At 34.0% G+C, this 21,040-nt stretch overlaps 1 protein-coding gene across 2 annotated transcripts in view; it reads right to left on the bottom strand.

The window, feature by feature from the left end:
* Positions 1-2,602: 2,602 nt before the first annotated feature.
* LOC136033730 (ADP-ribosylation factor GTPase-activating protein 1-like) overlaps positions 2,603-21,040 on the bottom strand; it is a 40,596-nt gene continuing 22,158 nt past the window's right edge. The window contains exons 6-10 of one of the 2 annotated variants that reach the window (XM_065714621.1): positions 19,528-19,650; positions 15,480-15,539; positions 12,608-12,753; positions 9,734-9,799; positions 2,603-6,380 (exon numbers count right to left, since the gene is read on the bottom strand). In XM_065714621.1, the coding sequence (XP_065570693.1) occupies positions 6,167-6,380; positions 9,734-9,799; positions 12,608-12,753; positions 15,480-15,539; positions 19,528-19,650 (609 nt within the window). In that variant the 3' untranslated portion in view covers positions 2,603-6,166. The remainder of the gene's footprint in view (positions 6,381-9,733; positions 9,800-12,607; positions 12,754-15,479; positions 15,540-19,527; positions 19,651-21,040) is intronic. The other variant, XM_065714623.1, reaches the window with a different exon arrangement.

The raw sequence follows: 21,040 nt of genomic DNA, 5'->3' as shown, positions 1-21,040 counted from the left end.
GTCTTTACTCTTCACTCGAATTGGGAAAACGGCCAAAGTACCATCAGACTGGAAACACAGCACACTCATCAGGATATTCAAAGAAAGGAGACGTTACCGAGCCAGGTCACTGGTGAAATATAAGTTTACTGTCCATACCTGAGAAGATGCTCTGACATATTATCCTATAGCGGATCCTAACACAACTTAATCAATTCCTCCGAGACCAACAGTATAGCTTCTGGCCAAATCGCTCATGTGCAGATCTTACATTCACATTCATACTTCTAACTGAAGAAAGCAGAGAGTGTCATTCGAAGATCTATTCTCTGTGGACTTTGAGGAGGTCTTCCACTTCGTAGATCGATAAAGCCTATGGAAGATTCTCATTCATTATGGAGTCTCTGAATAAATATTGACGATTATCAGTACCATGTATGAGGGTAGCGAATGCTTCTTCAAGACACCAGAAGCCCAAATTCGTTTCTTCCAGATTTAGTCCGGAGTAAAACATAGGAGTGTTCTATCACCAGTACTTTTTGTGATAATGATTGGTTACATCCTGCGGAACACAGAGACAAGAGGCATCAGATTAAGCCCCGAAGTTCAGGTCTATGATATTGACTTTGCAGACAACATAGCAGTACTTGAGTCAAGCAAAAAGTGGCTTCAAGAATTACTAGATGAGGGCAATATAAAGGCAAACCATCTTGGCCTACGTGTGGAGTGCTGAGAAAACCAAGTGCATGGTAACAAGCGACTCTCCTCCGCTCATTAAATGCAACGACCAAGATTTCGAACAAGTTGTCCAGTTCAAATACCTAGGAAGTATCATCGAGGACACAGACTCGACAGTGAAAGAAGTAATAACCAGAATAGAACAGGCAAATGGCGCCTTCAGCAAACTGCGTCAAGTATGGAGATCTCAGAGATTTTCTCTGTGCCTGAAGCTACACCTTTTCAACAGCAATGCTATGCCAATAGTAATCTTTGCAGCAGAAACATGTCACCGGAATCAAGAACAAGAGAGTCAAGTCCTAGCTTTTAAAAATCATGTCTTTGCAGAATATCGAATACCCACTGGAAACAGAAGATGACAAACCAGTCCATCCGTGAAAGGACACGACAACCTTCAATAATCGACATCATCAGAGCCAGAAGGTGGAGGTATTTGGGACATGTCCTACGTATGGATGACCATAAATTCCCAAAAGCCGCTTTGCACTAACGAAAACCAGGGAATCGTAGCCGAGGAAGACCCAGAAACACACTGCGCCGGACCTACCAGAGGGATTTACGCAACCTGCACACCTCCGTCCTACCGGACATCACTGCAGCAGCAGTTCTGGTTTACAAAAATAAAATAGACCTAAGATGGAGTCAAGGTGTAAAGTGTTTTTATTTTAATGTCTTTGGTACTTTAAGAAAAGTTCTAGCCATAGATGACGTTAAGGTATGGAGTTTGTTCGTTCGCACCAAGCCAAAGAATCCAAGGTATCACACATTAATTACTGGGCGGTAAACGATGTACGACTATTTTTCACGGCAAACGCGATTCAAGTACGAATCCATAAATTTATCACAGGAGGCCCCAACGTTTCAAAGACAACTTACTAAAGATCTCGAGGGCAGTGACTGGCAGTCATCTCCATTACCCACATGTCTGTTTAAGTTTGTTCCTATTGATATAATTTTGTTTTAATTTCTGCGCTCTAATTTGGTAAATGTCATTCTTTTGCGAAGAACTTTTGGATTTGTTCATATTAAACGATCCTGGAAAATATAACGAAGCTGTGCATCTTTCACGATTGGCCAGCTTTCTAGTGGTGACTCACTAATGAGCTTTCCAGCCCTCTTGCTCCTGATTCTAACAGGGAACATCGCCCTTCAACAAAAAAGACTAAAAATTTACATACATGCTATTTTTGCAACTTATTAGCCACCTAATGTTCAAAATAGATATCTCCCAATGACAAAAGAAACCTCTGGGGGATATAAGGGAAACGAACTTGCACATCTATTATCAAGTGCTAAGCGAAAAACTTGTCCATATCTCCCGCCCCTTCCCCCAACCCTATGCATTTAGAATATTTTGTGGCATGGTTTTAATGACACTAAAACATTTCAAAACATGTGGGGTTTAAGTATAAATCGTCGTACCTAAAATGAAAGGACATTTTTCATGTTTCGCAGGAGAGTGGAACTGACGTTATAAAATTTTTAATTTATGGTATATAGCATACAAAATTTGTTTAGGTGGTCTTTTAGTCAAAGGTAACATTTCTTGTCCGCTAAATGCGCATCTTTAAATGTAGCCTTTGGAATAAGATCCAATTTTTTCTGTTTGTAACTCAATTATAGGACAACGTCCACGAGAGCCAATTATGAACACAAATCACAAGTAGCTTAAAAAGAAACCTCATTTGACGAGTTTTTGTCAAATAAGTTTCTGGAGGAAAAAAGATTTATAATGAATAATAATGAAAAGAATATTAAAATATTCCATTCAATTTTAACTTATAGGCGACGGAAACAGCTTCAACCCCAACCTAAGAAACGTTTTATTTATTTTATTTTTTTTTTCGTAATACCTACTGTGATTCTATACCTAAATAAGGCAATGTAAACCATTAAACCATATAATTTGAATAAAATAGAACATGATTAAAATAACTTGAACATTAGAACTAATGAAATCACAAGAACTAACCGCAGACATATATTAAAATTACTTTTATTCAAATTAAAAAAAAAAACAACTTTTTTTTTGCTAAAATAGCATATTAATCTTCCCCAGACATATCTAATAGAAAGGCACATTATAACATCCTGTTACGTACCAAAGCTCCAATATATATTTTTTTCTTTATAGGTATAGGCCTAGTAGTCTATCGGACGGTTTAATCTTCAATGCTTTTTATAATCATGGGGCTGAATTAATCTCTTTCTTTGTTTCTTTTTGGTCTTGGGAAAAAAAAGTTATTATTTTGCTTTTATGATCATGAACAGCATAGACATGTTCTCGAAATCTAATATACTTAAATAAAAAAACGACGGAAACAGCTTTATAGGTAATATTTTTTAAATTATTGAAATCTTGGTAGACTTGAATTTTAATCTGGCCATTATTGAAACTCGAAGAAAATTTTCATATCAATTTATCTTTCATGATTAAAAATAAAATAAAAATGATACAGAAAATACCAAAAACTGGCATACCTAGGAAAATCCCAAAGTGACTAACCCCTGTAGTCAGGAGCACCGAGTCACGAAATTTGTTTTTCCTTTTTTTAAACAAGAATTTTTTCTTCGATTTAAAATAAATGAAGATAAAAAATAGTATTTCTCAAAATATAGGGGAGGGAGGGCAATTTGGCTTCTTTTTTTCCCCTGAAAATAGCCAAAAACATGTTTACAGACTTGTCCAAGACTTATCATGAATTGTCTTGAGCTATCTACAGCAGCTGAAATGAGAATTTAACTAGTCGGCTTGAAAAAATAAACAGAACATTTATTCCAAGGTGTTGCTCATCCAGGTTTTTGGAAGGAAGTCTCTATTTGTACTTACAAGTAAAAGTAATTCAGGAATAGGATAGAAGACTATTTACATTTCCTTTCCTTTAATAAACAGGGAAACTGAAAGTAAGCTTTCGAAACTTTAGTCATAACAGATGTCGAATTCTCCTGCATCAGCCAGATTCTGGGCCGTTCGATGAAAATGAAAAAAAAAATCCTATTGGCGAACGTTTATTCACCTTTACCTTTGATTTAAGTTTTTTAACTGCACTATTAAGGATGTAAAATTGATAACATGTATAACAAAGGTATTTAAAGGATTTTTTCTTAAAATTTTCTAGGAATGGTTCAAGAAACTTTGTTTTCAATCGGGTATGCATCCAACGTCCAGATGGCGACGGTGCTTAATCTTTCTAACTGAACAAAATTTACATTCTTCAGTCAGAACTTATCTAAACAATGCTACTAGATACTAATTAAACAGATAACCTTCTGCCTTCGTTTTCACAACTAACGATCACTAAATGAAAGAAACCTTAATATCATTTCACCTCAAGTTTTAAAAAAATAAGACCTCTATTTTAAGTAAAGAAAATACTCTTAGCTCCTACCTAACAGAAGTGGCAAATTTTGAAGACCCAAGCAGAAAATTAACAACACAAATAAAAACTACAGACACACATATAGTCCCCCAAAACATCTACTGATATGCAGTCTATCATTACCGTCAACTGATTATAACTGTTGACGAATTTTAATATTTATTTAGCTTAAAGTCAAATAGCTCCAAAAATAACATAAGCGTTACATCAGTATCATCTAGAAATTTGGAAACCGACATGTAATACAATTATCTTTGAAATTCTCTAAACAGTATCAAGCTAAATTGGCAATGTAACAACTGAACAAAATACAAATCTATTCCGAACTGGATTTACTCAATAAATAATGGCAGAATCTTAATTTACATCCGTAGTTACCTTCTCTTTGGAAGGAAGAGAGGAGGCAGTTGTACTAGAATGTGTAGTCAGCGGGAGATCATAATCACCCATAAAGCTGAACAACTGGTAAAATGGGTAAAAAAAATTTTTCGTTTTCTCCCCAAAAATTATAAATCTTGAAAAGGCGAATTTCCCTTACAATGGCTCCCGGCAATAACAATATCCAGAGTGGTAGCTCACCAATTTGGCACGAAGAAATAAAAAGGTACAGCAATACAAGTGTAGAACTGTTGATATATCCATTATTATCTGGAAGCTACGACGATAGGAAACCTAGCTAAGCATCTAGATTTTGCTAAATTACAAATAAGACCCTATAAATTTAATACAGTCCTGCTATGGCAAACGCAAGATGGGCTCAAGAGTGCGATAGGAGGCACAAACTCAAAGAGAAGGGGAAACTCAAGTTCGTTCCTGAAGGGAAAATAACAGTTAATACCGTCTAACACTACACAGTAAAATAATAGTCAATCAAAATACAAATATTAGTTGTTCTTTTAAAACCCTTTTTTAGGTTTGCTTCAGTTTGGGTCAAAGATAAAGAGACTATTTCTGCCAACAAGTCACAACATGTATGTTTGTGGAAATTTTTTGAACTAGCCTATATACTGTACACTAACTATTTTACAACAGGTATCAGAAATTGTTAGAAAACAAAAGAGTATGCCTATTTTCAGGAAATTTCAGGTTAGATCCGAATACACTGGAGCATTCAACTAAAATCCAGAATCTGTTACATTAAAGTTGAGATTGTTTAGAATTGCTATTAAACACAAGTTTCCTCTCTTAGAAGTTTGCTATAGTCATTGCACAAGCATAGTTTTGACTAAAATATCTATATAGGAATTTGTAGCAAAATGTAGCAACATTTTATAGCTTTTCAAATACACTAAATTTGACAGCCAATGACAAGGTCTTAGATTAATAACTATAATAAAAGTGGGATATTAGCTCAGACAGTAAGGTTTGCTAATCTTAAGCTAGATGATTATTCTTTAAACGATCCTGTGAGTTCAAAGTTTTACTGAGATTTCTGGGGAACCCCAAAGAAGGAAAGAGATGCTTATGATCTTTATGAAAAGGCTTTACTTTTGTAGTCATATAATTCTGTTTATGATTTGTGGAAGAATCACGAAAACAGGAAACATTTCCATTTTTACCGAGGAAAAGTTACCCAGTGAGCAGATTTCTGTGTCTACCAATGAACCATAGTCTGCTAGCTGTCTCACCAAATCCAAAGATGACTACCATATTCGATAAAACAAACGTTTTTAAGTTTCTATAAGTTTTTGTATGCCTACAACTTTGAAAAAACTTCAATATTAAATCCAAAAGAAGACGAAAAAGAAATTTTAGCTATTAGGAAAATTATTAGGCAACAAAAACACAAAGGAGAAGCTTGACGAAAAATTTAAGCAAAAACTTTGTCATAAGCGACTTTTTACGTGTCTACTAAAAAAAAGTCACTACTTTTTATAAATACTAAGAGCAGTGACGGAATTACTTTTGAACAAAAAAGCTCAGAAGTTTTGGGAAAGGGAGAATGAACTTCTTCAAAATAAGGCTTTAGATACAGCCACATCAATATTTATGAAATGAACTGGAATGGCTTGATTCATACCTCCTTAAAGAAAAGAAAAAGCTAAAACAAAACCCTATCCACAAAAGCTTTAACTATTTAGTATTTCCCAGGCTTCTTCATCTATTTCTTCTCTAGTTCTGCCCTTAGGAACTGGTTTTTCAGGCTCTGTTTTCCAGTCCAAAAATCCATCTTTCGTGGGCATTGACGTACTTTTCTTCAAATGTCCATTATTTGATATGGTTTCAGAATGTGATGTAGCATAGGAATCCCATTCTAGGCCGTCAGAGCCTCCAACTACAGACCTACAATTTAAAATACCGTTATATGTAAAATTTCATTAAAATCAATATTATATACCTAAGTCAGAACATGAAAGGATAACTAAAAAAATTGTGAAAAGAGTGAATAACATAAGGAATACAACCTAATCGGACATTTTGGCTATATATGCAACAGCCGTCATTAGTGAAATACGATGTAAAACAAACAAAAAGAGAACAAACTTCCTCAAAAAATCTCACCGATGAAATAAGCATATATACATAATAACATGGAGAGTTTAGCATAAAAATGAAAAAAGAAAAAAAACTTGATCTTCCAAAATATGACCTACTAAAGTTGAATAACCACTGTTAAAAATATTTTTGTTGGCATGTTTTAGAACTTGTTATAACTCAACAAGGGTTTAAACTCTATAGTCTAAAACAAAAGATCACTATAATACAACTTACCCCTCCCAATTATTTAGTTGGTTTTATCTTAACGATAATGATATCTCTTGATTTTTTAATAAATAACTTTTACGGGTAAATACATGCTCGATCTAATTCATAATGATCTGTTTATACTGGTTCTAATAAAACAAATGCCATATTCAAAATACTTCATAACATTGAAATCTTAACTGTTAAAGCAGAAATAACATCTACATCCGTTTCGGTAGGTCAGAACTATACTTGGAAATTTTACACTGACAAAAGACTTATCTTTAATAAAATACAATGGCATACTCAAACTATTTTTATAATTATGAAACCTTAACTATTTGGGAAAAGTTAAGATTCACATGAGTTTATGTGGGACAGCTTGTGATTTTCCACGATGGACTTTATACAGGTCATAACTTCACTGAAAATTCCGCTAAAATTTAATAAATTGGGTAGAAAGCTCTTAAAATAAAACAGAAAACCTAGGAATTAGAAACTTACTTTGATTTGATTCTCGTTTACTAAGTCAAAATTGAATGTCAAACCTAATAATAAAATGAAATAGTTTCATTTACGCAACTGGCAAAATAATTAATAATTATAAAAACAAAAAGTATAAAAAACAAATATTAAATGCTAAAATCTTTGTTTTAGAAACATAATATATTGTTTAACTTTGGTATTGAAATCATTTTTGATAATCGGCAATGGCAGTATTTATGGATTTCTCATTTTATAATTCTAGTGTTTCTGGTGAGTGAAGTTTCTATTTTTCTTTCTAGACACATTGGGTGATAGTTTGAGTTAATAAACTTGTTTAATTAACGGTTGTTAACTGCATGTGAAATTCCCCCCCCCCCCACTACAAGGGGGTCACTCTTAATGGTATGGTGATGCAAGGTGAAGTCCAAAGCTTATCTGTAAACCAGGCCCGTATCATTCTCTGAGTTTAAGACAATGAAAATATACATAGTATTTTAATATATGTGCCCTAAAGTTGGTAAATTATCCATACTTCCCTTTCAAAACAATATTGACAGAGGGCTTTGAAAAACATGCAATAAAGAACCATTGCCAAGAATTTGGACCACTCAATATGTGCTTAGTCCTCAACAGTTTTTTTTTTATATCTACCAATTGGTAATCTTGGAGAGGCAATTTTAGGCAAATTGACAGTTACAGGTCTTATCTTCATAATGATTTTTTGACTCTTGCTTTTGAGTGTGATCATAAATACATTCCCTAAAAAATAGGATTATTACCATAAAAAAGAAAAAAAAGAAATTTGTGCAGTGCGGTAATAAATATATATTTTTTTAAATTCTAAAAACGTCACTTCTCCAACATACATAAAGATTCTCTACACTTGAGTAGAGTCATCAAACGGTGATTAGTGCATTAAAGCCGATTTTTCTTCTCCTGCTTGAATCCGACTGCCTAGCGCAGTACAGAATAGTTTTATGTTATACAAGAACATGGTATTAGCTATTGGAGGTAATTCTATTCCAATATTTTTCTGAAGGTTTAAGCTACCGGTGTTTTGCCCATAACTATATCACATACTTAATTTCAATTACAAGCAGGCAAGCCTACCAATAAGATTACCTATTACTATAACATATAATTTTATATTAACAAAACTTAGCTGATTACAGAACATATGTTTGTACTGAACTAGGCTATATACAGAACTTTCCTGATTTTGTTGGTTTGTATTATTTGTATACTTTATTTCTTATGAAAAGTTATTGCATAATGCGAAATAACATCCATTTAAAAAGAGCAAGGTTTTACATGCAACATAGAACTAAATTTTGTCCCATTAAGCAGAGGGGGGGGGCTGAAATATAATTGTCGTAGTAATGACCATTACATTTGGAATGGGGAATTGGATGGCACTACTTACTTTGTTATTATATTGTGCTCTTTTGTTTCTGTTATTATAGACTGTAAACTAACAAAATATGAATTTCCTGCCAAACTCAGATTAGTATTAGTGCCCTTCATTTTTCCCCAAAAAGAAAAAAAAGAATGCTACCTCCCCTACGAAAACCGTTGATTTCTGGCCTCAGAAGTCAAGAAGTCACCATTTGAGTATTCTTCGTGCAAGATTCCAGGAATACAAATTGTTGATACATATATGTATATTAGACTATAAGATTATATCAAATAAAATATCTGATAATAATCTACCTGGAAAGCGATCAGCCTTTAAGAGTGCCGTGCGTAAGATGAAATTGTGAAATGTCATTTAGACTTGTGTTTATTATTCAGTTACCCTTTCACCGTTACTAAGAAAGGGTCTTCATATTTTAGTTTTGTGTTTTGTTTTAAGGTTTCTTTTTTTTATACTTTTATCGGTTTATTCCGTACTGAGGACGGTCAAGCGGAGGTCTTGACCGAAATATTTGCATAATTTTCAAATTTTTCATTGGCTGTTTATTGTTCTCGTTCTTCTTTTCTTTGCGATTTTGTGTTTTGTTATATCAGACATTTTCACAATTGGAGAGAAGAGTAAAAATACGGTTTTGAAACGATTTTCTCTATCCCTCTGGTTTCTCTATCTCTTATGAACACGCCTCAGCGAATTCATAGATAGGATAAAGGGTCATTAGAGGACTACTGGGAACATAAGACTTGTTTTATTAAATTTAGTTTAACTACATTGTGTTACTAGAAATGGCGGTAAGATTTGTTTTATTAAATTCCAGCATACTTACATTGTGCTACTGGAAAAGGCGGTATATTTCCTTAGCTAGGAATCGAATAATTTGATTTTCTTACATAAAGAATAACAAATAAACATATCTATTAAAAGCGCAGGATACACACATTTTAGTATTATTCTATACAAAGAAATGTTAAAGGAACATAGTAGATGCAAATTACTCTTTAATAGAAACAGATTTGAAGAAGTTGTGTAGAAAAAGAGTGCAAATGTATCTTACCCTTGATTTGGTGTCCATGCAGTATTTTCACTCACATCATCATCTAATTGCTGATAGTTTTCATTCCTAGAGTAAAATTAAAATTTTTGTCAGTATCTTAAACAACATAGATAGTTACTAGTGATGCGACGACGAATCGGAATCGTGACAGTCGTTATTTTCAAACAACTGAAATCATATCGAAATTTGAGTGAATTTTCCCAATTCTTCAAATGATTTCACTGTGTAACTGAGCTTTTCGTAAAAAAAAGCGCTATTCATTTTTTCTTCTTCGAATAAAGCTAAAATACTTGATCTCTCTGAGACTGGACATCAAATATGTTTGCAACGACACGCAGCCTGTAGAACTGCTTCATCAGCTGACTTATGAAACAGGTCATTTGAATAATAACAGAATAATCGTTATTGCTTTAAAATATTGGCTTTAGTCATTTTGGTATTATTTATATTTTTATTAGTATGATGAGATGTTGATATTTTTTTCTATGTCTTTGTATTGTCCAAGCCTTACGAGTTCTGCTCTCTGTTGGGGCATAATATTGTTTTTGCATTTTTTTAAGTTGAATAAAGAAAAACAGTAAATGTAGTAATTATGAAAGTTAAGTTGCAACAGTGACATTTAGTGTTTAGCATATTTTTTTTTACGGATTTTTTGTTATGTTTTTTCTTTCTTTCCCCCTTTCCTCAATATAACAACACATTTGGTATAATGCCTTTATTCCCTTTTTCTAAGTTGATTTTTTTTTTCTGTAATATATCCTAATCACACTTTTAATTTTCTTTAATATAAATACAAAAATCATGAACTGCGACCAGGCATCTTCACAGGATTGTACCTCACGAGGTAACAGCTTCGAAAATAAGCAAATTACACTGAAAATGTAAGAAATGACATGGAAAATTGCAGAAATTCCATTATTCTGTGGACCACTTACAAAAAATTACTTATCTGTACAGAATTATTGATTAGAAATATAAAAAAATATACCTTCTAAAATGTAAAATGAGGAAGCCTGAGCTAGAAAAAAGCAGAACTACAAATAAATGCCGCCTGATTAGCTGTGAGATATTTGCCAAAACTATTTGAAATTTCCAATATGGCATTGGTTAGAAAATGTTAAAACTGTGGAAATTGAATGATTAGTAATTGGACGTTTGTATTCCAATAAGGGCCCCCTAATTCAAGGAACTACAAAAATAAAAGCTACTATCACCAGTGACAGGGACCCACTGCTTCTATTCCTTGTGCATACATTCAGGTTTCCTCATGTAAAGTCTAAATTTATGTTGAATCCAGTGATTTACTTCATAGATTTGTATCATGAACAAATTTGTTATTTTATTGATTAAGAAATACATTAATAGGCCAATCAACCTTGGAAGGCTTAGGCTGCAGCCAAACGCGTATGCATGACTTTTGTATAGGCCGGAAGGAGGGCTAATTCTTAAAATACAAAAAAGTAATATGATACACACCAGAAAATTTTTACATTTTGAGATCTCTCGGGAACCTATTCCCAAAGGCTCCCCTGGTTAAGTCCGGCTGCTATCATAAGAACTTGGTAGATTATGTGGTATCAATTTGTAACCAATTATGTAATAATTGGTCAGTTTTTCTACAGGTGGCTTTTCAATATACAAATTTTTAATTACTAATCAGGGACAAACGAGAGGGAAGGTGACGTTTTGCCACCTCGGGTTATGTATGGCTTTTCAAAAAAAAAAAAAATATGGTTTTCACGCTCTTAAGGCGGTGGAGCAGAGGTATCGACGAAAATATTAGCTTTTTTCTTCAGTAATAGCGTCAATGGAGGGGGAGGTCGGAAAGGGAGGCATTCGCCCCCCTCCCAAGATTTTTTGTCCCACCCTCTTAGTTTTCGAAAAACATATTTCTACCCATCCCCCTAATTTCCGTGAATTGACGCCACTATTCTTCAAGTATTCGTCGACGGGCATAGAAAGAATCGAAGAAATATAAAATTCGGACTAAAAACTGATCCCTTTGAATCATAAGTTTTATTGGCAAAATAAAATGTGACCCAGTTTCAACAAGTCTATTGAAAATGGCCTAAGTGCATTTCCCCATATCCCTTACTTTTGTTTTATCTATTTATCATTTTTTACATTTGTTTACTATTTATTACCATATTAAGGAATGTTTCTTATTTGTTTCTGATTTATTTATATTTATAATATTTATCAATAATTTGTATAGCTCCATCTAGATTGTTTTATTCCGAGACTTCCGTCGAGATAAATCCAAGCTAGGAGTAAATAGATTCTGGCGCAGAATTATCTTTTTGGCCTCTCCACTTTTTCAATAATACCAATTTTTATAGGAGATAGGGAAGGGGTGTGCGTGGCTGTTCAAGAAAAGTGTGAATAATAACCTTAAATCATCAAGCTTCCATAAATCAAATACATCAAAAATTTGCTATCCATAGCCCAGAGAAAATATTTTCTCCTGAGCATGAAATAAAACGAATTTGCAAGGCGGACTTGACACATTATGGCATAAATTTTCTAGTCACCCTTAATTTCCCCTTCACCCTTAAGTCACACATTAATTTCCAATAATAATTTAAGTTTCTAGTCACCCAGCCCCACATTATCTTCGAAAATCTTTCGTAGCACCACTCAAATCTTTTTATTTCACAGATGATGTACATTAAAATGTCATCCAAACTAGCTCTTCAGTTCAAACAAACAAAACTTCGTTTCATTCGGCCAGATTTTTTTGTTGGTACTGTATTTACTTCGAGAAAAGCATCAAAAATAGTAAGGTGGACAACAATGCGCATTTAACATCTAATCAAGATCTCATTTATCCAGAATACTACGAAAGAGCTAGTAAGATAACTATGCAAATCGAACCTTGTGAACATTGTAGATTTGCTACCCGAGAGCAGGGATGATCTTTCATTTGATCTTCCGTTCTGTCCTTCCATATTTTCAAACCCCTGGCCTCCTTCATTAGAACCAGAAAACTCTTGCCAACCACGGCGGCCTATATGTGACACCTAAGAAAAGAAAATAATAGATTAGACAAGCACAAGGAAATAATAGTTGGGGCAGTCAAAATCCAGATTGATAGTTTTTTTACACCTAGATATTTTAGCAACAAAACTGGTGATTAACTTTTCACTTCGTACCTTCCTAGGGATTAATCACGAAATATTTCTTTCCATAAAAGAAGATTTTCAAAGAAAAGAAAACATTAAACCTAAACCGAGCACATACAAAGTTAAATAGTAATCCAAGAGTAAAACAAACATGATCAGTATCAGTAAATAAGTAAAATTCAAAACTAGCAGAAATTACAATAAATACCCAAGTCCAACTTAAAACTAGCAGAAATTACCAAAAATTGGAGTAGGGCTAAAGACCAGAACATCATTTGCATTTTACTGAAAAACAATCTTATTTCGAGAACAAGACTCTTGATTAACTTTCCACTTCATACCTTCCTAGGGATTAAAAAAAAAGGATTAAATAAAAAAAAAACTGAAAGTAAGGAGTGACTTGAAAACTTAAAACGAACAGAACTTATGTCGTAGCCTATATGAAAGGGGCTGTCCCCTCCTCAACGCCCCGCTCTTTACACAAAGTTTTCTATCGTTTTAAAATGAAGAGTTGTGAGAAAGAGTAAAACTTTAGCGAAAAGAGCGGGGCGTTGAGGAGAGTACAGCCCGTTTCATATACGGAATAATTTTTGTCCGTTTACGTTTTAATGTCACTCCTTATTTTTAGTTAAAATAAACCTGTTTTTTTTTTATTTAATTTCTGAACATTTTTGAATTAATGGAGGTTTCCATTTTGGCTCACCGTACATGAATGAATAAAACTAAATTCGCATATTAATTTAAAGGGGCGGGGGAGGGGGCCTAGTTGCCCTCCAATTTTTTTTACTACTTAAAAAGGCCCCTAGAACTTCTAATTTTACTTACGAACGTTTTTATTAGCATTAAATATACGGAACTTACAAATTAACTTAGGTAACGAACTTCCACATTCGTATATTTTTGTTAAGTATATGAGGGGGATCGCCCGCTCGTCAATACCTCGCTCCTTACGCTAAAGTTCGAATTTTGTTCCAATTCCTTAAGTATGACCCCTGAATTACAAAGGCCGTTTAATTGGAATAAATAGCTCTTTTGAAATTACTAAAAATCCTTTAGCGTAAAGAGCAAGGTATTGAGGAGGGGACAAACCCCTTAATGCACGTAATAGTTTATGTTCGTTTAAGTTTTAATATTGCTCCTTACTTTCAGTTGAAAAATGAGCCAACTACACTACCAGCCGTCGCTGTCAGCGCTGGCCACTTGCAATTATCTTCGTAATGCTTGGTATTGCAGGCGTAAACATAGGAGTACTTTTCAACACAACAAGGAGTCAAGAAAAGGTGATCCAGCGCCGACAAATGCTCACACAGTTCGGACTATCCCTTAAGAAGCCTCATTTGATGGTTACAGTATCCATCAACCCCCTTTCTCGAGAACTTCGAAAATTAGGGTTCAATATTGTTTGGAATCGAGCCTAAGGGTAGTTAATACGCTGAAGGTTCACATTCTGGCCACAAAAAACAAGTACTGTAGTCTTTGTCTTCGCTCAGCTGACAGGAAGGCGACTAGGGTCTGCAGCATCTGCAAAAAGGGGTGCTGCAAGGACCACCTCAACGAACTTTGCCCAGAATGTATCTAGATGATTTATTTTTATGTAAAACATATTGTATTTGCTTAAAACTAAATTACAAGTTCCTATCTAAAATAGTTTTTATTCACAAGCGTTTTAAGTTATAGGGTAAATATTCACCCCACCCGACCAGTTACATAAAAAAAAAAAAAAAAAAAAAACAAACACTCGACCAGTTAAGGGTTAAAACCCAATTTGACAAAATTAATACTAAGATGTCTTTGAGTACATTCTTCATGCTGAAACGCATGAATAAATAACCACACAATTGGACATACTTTCAACCACATGACCAGCACATCAATATTAAACAAAGCAATATACTTTCTGTTTGAAATTTGTCCCTGATTTCATTCATAAACTTATCATTCTGGCTTTGAACGGATCGTTATAAGTCGAAAGGATGATAAATCTATTGAGACCAGTTGTTCTTGCATTTAATTAATATATCGGATGAATTTACTTTTATCTTTTTTCTCTTGCAAAGAAAAATGGCATACAAACAAAAAATATTAAGAAAGTAGAAACCAAATAATATGACTTTGCTCGTTATGAATACTAAGACGCTCATTTCTGTTCGAAAGACTACCTTTGTCTAAAGATATAAGTTTGCCAGCTTACAATCCATTTTGCGATTGTTTAAAATTCTACTCAATATTTCCTGAAGTTCCTATTTAACACTCCAGTATTATTTGAATAAACAACATAGGCTTCAATTTCCAAGCTAAGCTTTCTTTGGCACGGAAATGAAAAACCTTTTTCATGCTTTCTATATCAATGAAAAAACAAAAAGAAGAAGTAAAAAATAATACATGCATAAATAACAATGGACAGGAGTCAATGTTTCGACAATCATTCGGGCAGTCTAACCTTCCCCAACCTACATCACAACTATTTTTTCCCAAATAAAATTATAAAATGGTATACAGTACAACAAGCACATGGGAGGGGGGGCTTCATTCCAGGGCCACCTTTTTTCATAACTTTTTTTTGTATGAATATACAATAATGACTGCATAAAATGTATTTAAAAAACAAAAAAATTAACACTTACTTTACTAGCAACTGTAGAGACTTGAGCTCCCACCTCTTCTAAAAGCTTCCCTTCTTTTACCTTAGAAATAAAAACGAAATTACATGCAAAACCAAATAAAAGCATGAATTTACGGTTTAAAAACCATTCCTAGCAAACAAACAAAAAAATAAATAAAACAGAAGGCTAAAAGGAAAATAAACACTATAAGCAATTCATGACTTAACGTGCAAAGTGCATAGTACCTAGGTTCTTTTAAGCATTAAATCCTTTAAGCCAAAGCTCGTATACCAGTTACGAAAAGCTTATAAACACTGTTTCGAAAGTAATCAGAGCAAAACTGAATCTGAGGATTCTGGGGGGTTTAGTCCAACCATATAGAGCTGGCATAATAGAGACGCATCGAACGGGCGAAAAGCAGCATGCCAACAACTAGTCAGCAGTTGAACAAGATAGTTCGGTACTGTTGATTTATTTTTTGGCAACGATTAAATAAAATTCTTTGAATTGTTCAACAAAACTACCCACGACTTGACCTAATGTAATTAATGTGGCCATTGACTCTAAACGAGCCTCACATACCCTATCTAGACCACCTTCGACCAAGTTCATGAAAGGAACTAACACTCAGCAATCCTAAAAATCATACAATGACAAATCTCTAAAATACAGTACAATAAACTATAAAAAGAAAGCGAAGTAGGATGCAAATTAAACTTACTATAGCACCAAAAGCTACCCTTAGAAGAGATTAGAAACAAAAAAAAAATAATTTATAAATCTAAGGTTAGATCTAGATTTAAAGGATTTTTCTGTCACAGATATTACTGAAAGAATGCCACGGGTTTTTCTCCTCCAGGGCCCAGTAAAATCTTCTCAATTAATGTTGTATTAGGAAACAGCAAGGTATTTTCAAATGATTTTCTGTACCCATCCCATACTTACGAGCTTTGAAAGAGCCGGTCTTATACTTGGCAAATAAAAAAAGATCTACGTCGTTTTTGTGTCTACTTCTCTCCAATTGTTGGTTCTCAGGATTAAGCCAGATTCTGGGCGAAATTTCGCTAAATTCTAATCGAAAGAAAAACGAAAGTACCAATTTTGAATATTTTGGGGGTGTTCCATTATTACTGTCGTTTCAAGTACTTGTACACAATGTTCAACGACCGTAAAAATTTCCAAATATTTTAGCCATATACTATTTTCGATAATATACTGTTTTATTCCCATTAACAGTTATCTTGACTATATTGTTCCATTTGGCTCTATTACCATTAATATGATAACATCAGTAAGTTCTGAAGTAACAAAACGTGCTGTACACGTACTATTAATTTCTAGTTTCCATAGACTGAATAGCTACAAGCATCGATTAAAATGACTTTACCAAAGAGCAAAAGACAAAAAACTAATATAAACGCAATAAATATGGATGCAATACAAATAACAACAATAAAACTAAATTCTAAACGAAAAAAAAATCATCAAGAGCATACAAGCTCAAAAGCCGTATACCATCATAAATAGAACACAAACCTTTCGCCACAAGAGCCTAGTTTATACCAATCATCCTAGTCATCATTACTATAATACAGTGTTGTCAAGGGGGACCGATTCTAGTTTGCCAATTTTAATTACTTATTTCTTGACAGAAAGTTTACCGGAGAAAAAAATCACAACAATGTTAAAAACAAGCAGAGATTAAATTATACAAAAAGTAAAAATCGTATAACAAATAGACTACTTTAAGAGGTTGCAAAAAACATTAGCCGGTGATTCCTAACGTTTAAATATAATTTACGTTTCCACGAATAACCGACCCCTTTTCAAAACCATAATTTCTTCTAATCAAGTTTAAAGAATTAATAGACTAATAAAAATCAGAAAAAATTAAGTGTCCATACTTGTCGTATATAGTGCTTTAATGATACTCAAGTCTAAAAAGTAGGGAGTTGGGGCAAGGGCGCTTTAGGATGTCATGGGGGAGGAGGGTTTACAATAAAAACCATCAACATTTTTTATATGTATTTATTTTATTTATTTATTTTCTTTATTTCCCTCAAAAAATGAGGAGTACGCTACAATATAATATAAAGAAAAAACAACTGATAACACTTACAATCAAAACCTATCAAATATTGATCGAACACTTTAAAAAAAAAAAAAAAAAAAAAAAAAAAAAAAAAAAAAAAAAAAAAAAAAAAAAAAAAAAAAAAAACACTTGCTAAATAGATTAGCCTATAAATCATGAAGAGCCAGAACTGTTACTAAAAAACGGAAATAAATTGTGGCCTAAAAGGCTAATTTTCGCCCTATCTTCATATGTTTTATATTTTTTGTTTATACAGACTACAGGATCCTTCACATTAAGCTTTAAAACAATCTCAGTGTTACTAAAAGAAAGGGGGAAACCAAGTAAAAATTTACATAATTTAAAATAAGCAACTTTAATGGGCGAAAGATCAGAAGGTCTGAAATTTCGGAAGAGGAGGGACGGGAACAATACGTGAGGCAGAGCAACAGCGCTATACATACGACCATGGACGTCCCGACGGTAAAGACCCCGAAAACGAATTAAAAGACCAAATGCCTTGCGTAGTTTCATCTGAACATGCTGAACCAGGACTGGTTTGAAATCTCTTTTCGAAGCAGCATAAGGTAATCCCAAATAAGTGACTATTGGCGACGACTGAAAAATAACACCATTGCCGCAATCGAGAGTCGCCCTGACATTATCCTCTAAACAATTTACAACAAAAAATTGACATTTTTCAAAACTGATAGAAAGGCCCAAACCTTTTAAACAATTAATTAAAATATTCAAATTAGAAACAAGACTAGACTTGGACCGGCTTAGAAGGATAATGTCATCAGCATATGCAATGTAAGACAGATTTCAAGATAATGAAACAAACGAGCAGGAAAGAGAATTAAGGGCAGTAGCTAAACAAGAATTGAATATATAAGGAGAAATAATTCCTCCTTGTCTAATTCCTCTACCCACTTGAATTAATTCGGACTGAGATGAAGACGAACTCGGACAGATACGGATCTTTAAACCAGAATACCAAGAGCGAAGGACTCGTATGACAGCTAGGGGCAATCCAGCATGGATTAAAGTGAGCAGAGCGGATGCATGAGAAATGTTATCAAAGGCCCCTTTGATATCAATCAAGAGGGCGTATAGCGGTTGACCAGAGATGCTCGCTTCTTCAATAACTTTGCTGAAAGATGCATGGGCATGGTCACATCCCAAACCTCTCTTGAAAAAAACTTGATTAGAACCAGTGTCAAGAATTTCAAGAAGATCCTTCAAACACAACTCAAACACTTTCCCAATCATAGAACTCCTAGTAATTGGCCTCCAGGAACTACAAGATGACAAGTCTTTTTTCCCGCTCTTAGGAATAGGCGTAACTATGCCAATATAGAATGACGATGATACTGAACCAGCAGTAAGTAAAAGGTTGAAAAATGCCAGTAGAGTAATAAGAAAAGAAGAAGGAGCAAGTTTGAGGTGATTAGCAAATAAGCCATCATGATCCATCATGACAACAATTCCGGGGGGGGGGACGTTCAAAAATTTTACATTTAAATGCGAATCCAATGGGCACAAACGTCTAACCATTAGGGATTAAAAAACATAATTTTACCCCAAAGTTTCAAATTGTTAATGAGCAGGTGAAGTACTTTCTAAATTATCAAAGCATCCCCCTTCCCCACACTACCTTTCCTGAGGCTTTTTCTGTCTGGTATTGTAATCTCCACTTCACTTCCAAACTCTTAAAGACAAACTTTTCAACATTTAAAAAAAAAAAAAAACGCTGTTATTTTAAATTAAATTATGTTTAAGTTTAAGATGTAAACTAACTTTACTGTGAATCAAATTAATTCAGTAATAAGATATAAACCAAATACTATTGTTTTTCTTTTAAGGTAATTTGTGAGACCACACTGGTGAGACATACTTTAATATGCATGGGATTTTCTTGTCAGGCCGATATGAATTTATACCAGCATTTTTGGTCCAAATCTGTTTTACAGAGCCCGTGCTAAACCATACTTTTACCTTTTCACCCACAGTAGCTGAAATCTCCATCACTTTTTGAGATGCCATTCCTCCAAATTTAACAGCATTCTCAGAGGCTTTACTGGCTATTTTTGTAGCACCCAAAGATAGTAAAGACCAACCCTAAAAAGAATTTAAAAGAAAACACATTAAAAGTGGTAGTTATATCAAAGTAAAAATCTGAGTTGTTGATAAAATGTTTAAAATCATTCGAAGCGGTTTTCGTGCTCTCAAAAAAGAAGAAGAAAACAAATCCACCAACGAAAGGCATGACACACGGACTAGTAGCATCATTTCCGTTATTAACCCTCAAGATAGGGATAAAATAAAAAGTAAGAAATAAGAATCTACGCCAATGAAATTCAAACAAGTAAAATATATCGTCAATAATTCGTCCGTATTGGTTCTAGGCGTTAACCCCCCCCCCAGAAAATACCCTCCCGTGGAAAATACCCCCCCCCCCCACCCCCAGGAAATCGGATTTTCCAAATTTGAAATTTTATTTAAGTTGTGCTTTTTTTAGTTTCGTCAAGAAGTGCTAAGGAAAGAGAAACAGAGGCAAAAAATCATCAAAATTATATTCTGAAAAATATATGGCACCAAAAAATTTAAGAAGTTTTATCTCCTTTGAAAGCATTTTTAGTTTTGGGAACCAACAAATTCTTACCGTTAGTTTTTACGGACGAAAGCTTTGTCAGATTCTAGGAGTTAGTTTTTCTTATCTTCCAAGTGTAAAACTACCACACATCACCATTAATAAATAAATGAAACCCAAAAGGATCAGAAATTACAATAGATAACCTAGTCGAACTCAAAACGAGCAAAACTTAAAAGGAGTAGGGATGAAAACCCCATGTCTTCTCAAGACCAGAACATAATTTGCAATTCGCAAAAATAATAACCGTGGATTGTCAATTTAATGTACATATTCTGATAATTCTTCCTTGGGAACCAAATGAGCCTCCTCTATAGTTAAACATCCACCCCTTCCACAAAAACCTTAAATGCCCCAGGGGATAACTTACAGCCCTTGCCCCCAAGCTTTAGAGGTGTGTTTCAACCCCTAAAGCCTTGTTATATGAAATTGGATTATTTTGAATAAAATGACTATCTCAAAATGTCTATTAGATCCATTTCGATAAAATGCGATGTTTTGTGTGTGTGGGGGGTGGGTACTCACCCCTTAATCACTCTGAATCTTAAATAGGCACTAGAATTTTTTATTACCAATGCAATGAGCCCCTCCAAAGTTTATAGTACGACGCTTTCTATAAAAACCTTACATCCCCCCAGGGCATAACTTACAACCATTGATCTGAGGGCTCTGAGGGGCGGGGGGTCATCCTCAAAGACATAATTTCTGGGCTTTTTTACTATACTGATTAAAATGGCTATCTCAAAATTTTATCGGAAGTGCTTGGGGAAATGGGGCTATTTTCCCTCCAATCACTTTTGACTATTACAAAGGGCGCTAGCCCTTTCAATTTCCAATCGAATGAGCCTTTTTTGATGT

This window comes from Artemia franciscana, chromosome 12 (assembly GCF_032884065.1).
Source record: "Artemia franciscana chromosome 12, ASM3288406v1, whole genome shotgun sequence".
In the NCBI taxonomy this organism is placed as follows: domain Eukaryota; kingdom Metazoa; phylum Arthropoda; class Branchiopoda; order Anostraca; family Artemiidae; genus Artemia; species Artemia franciscana.
This window is presented reverse-complemented; position numbering and strand designations above follow the sequence as displayed.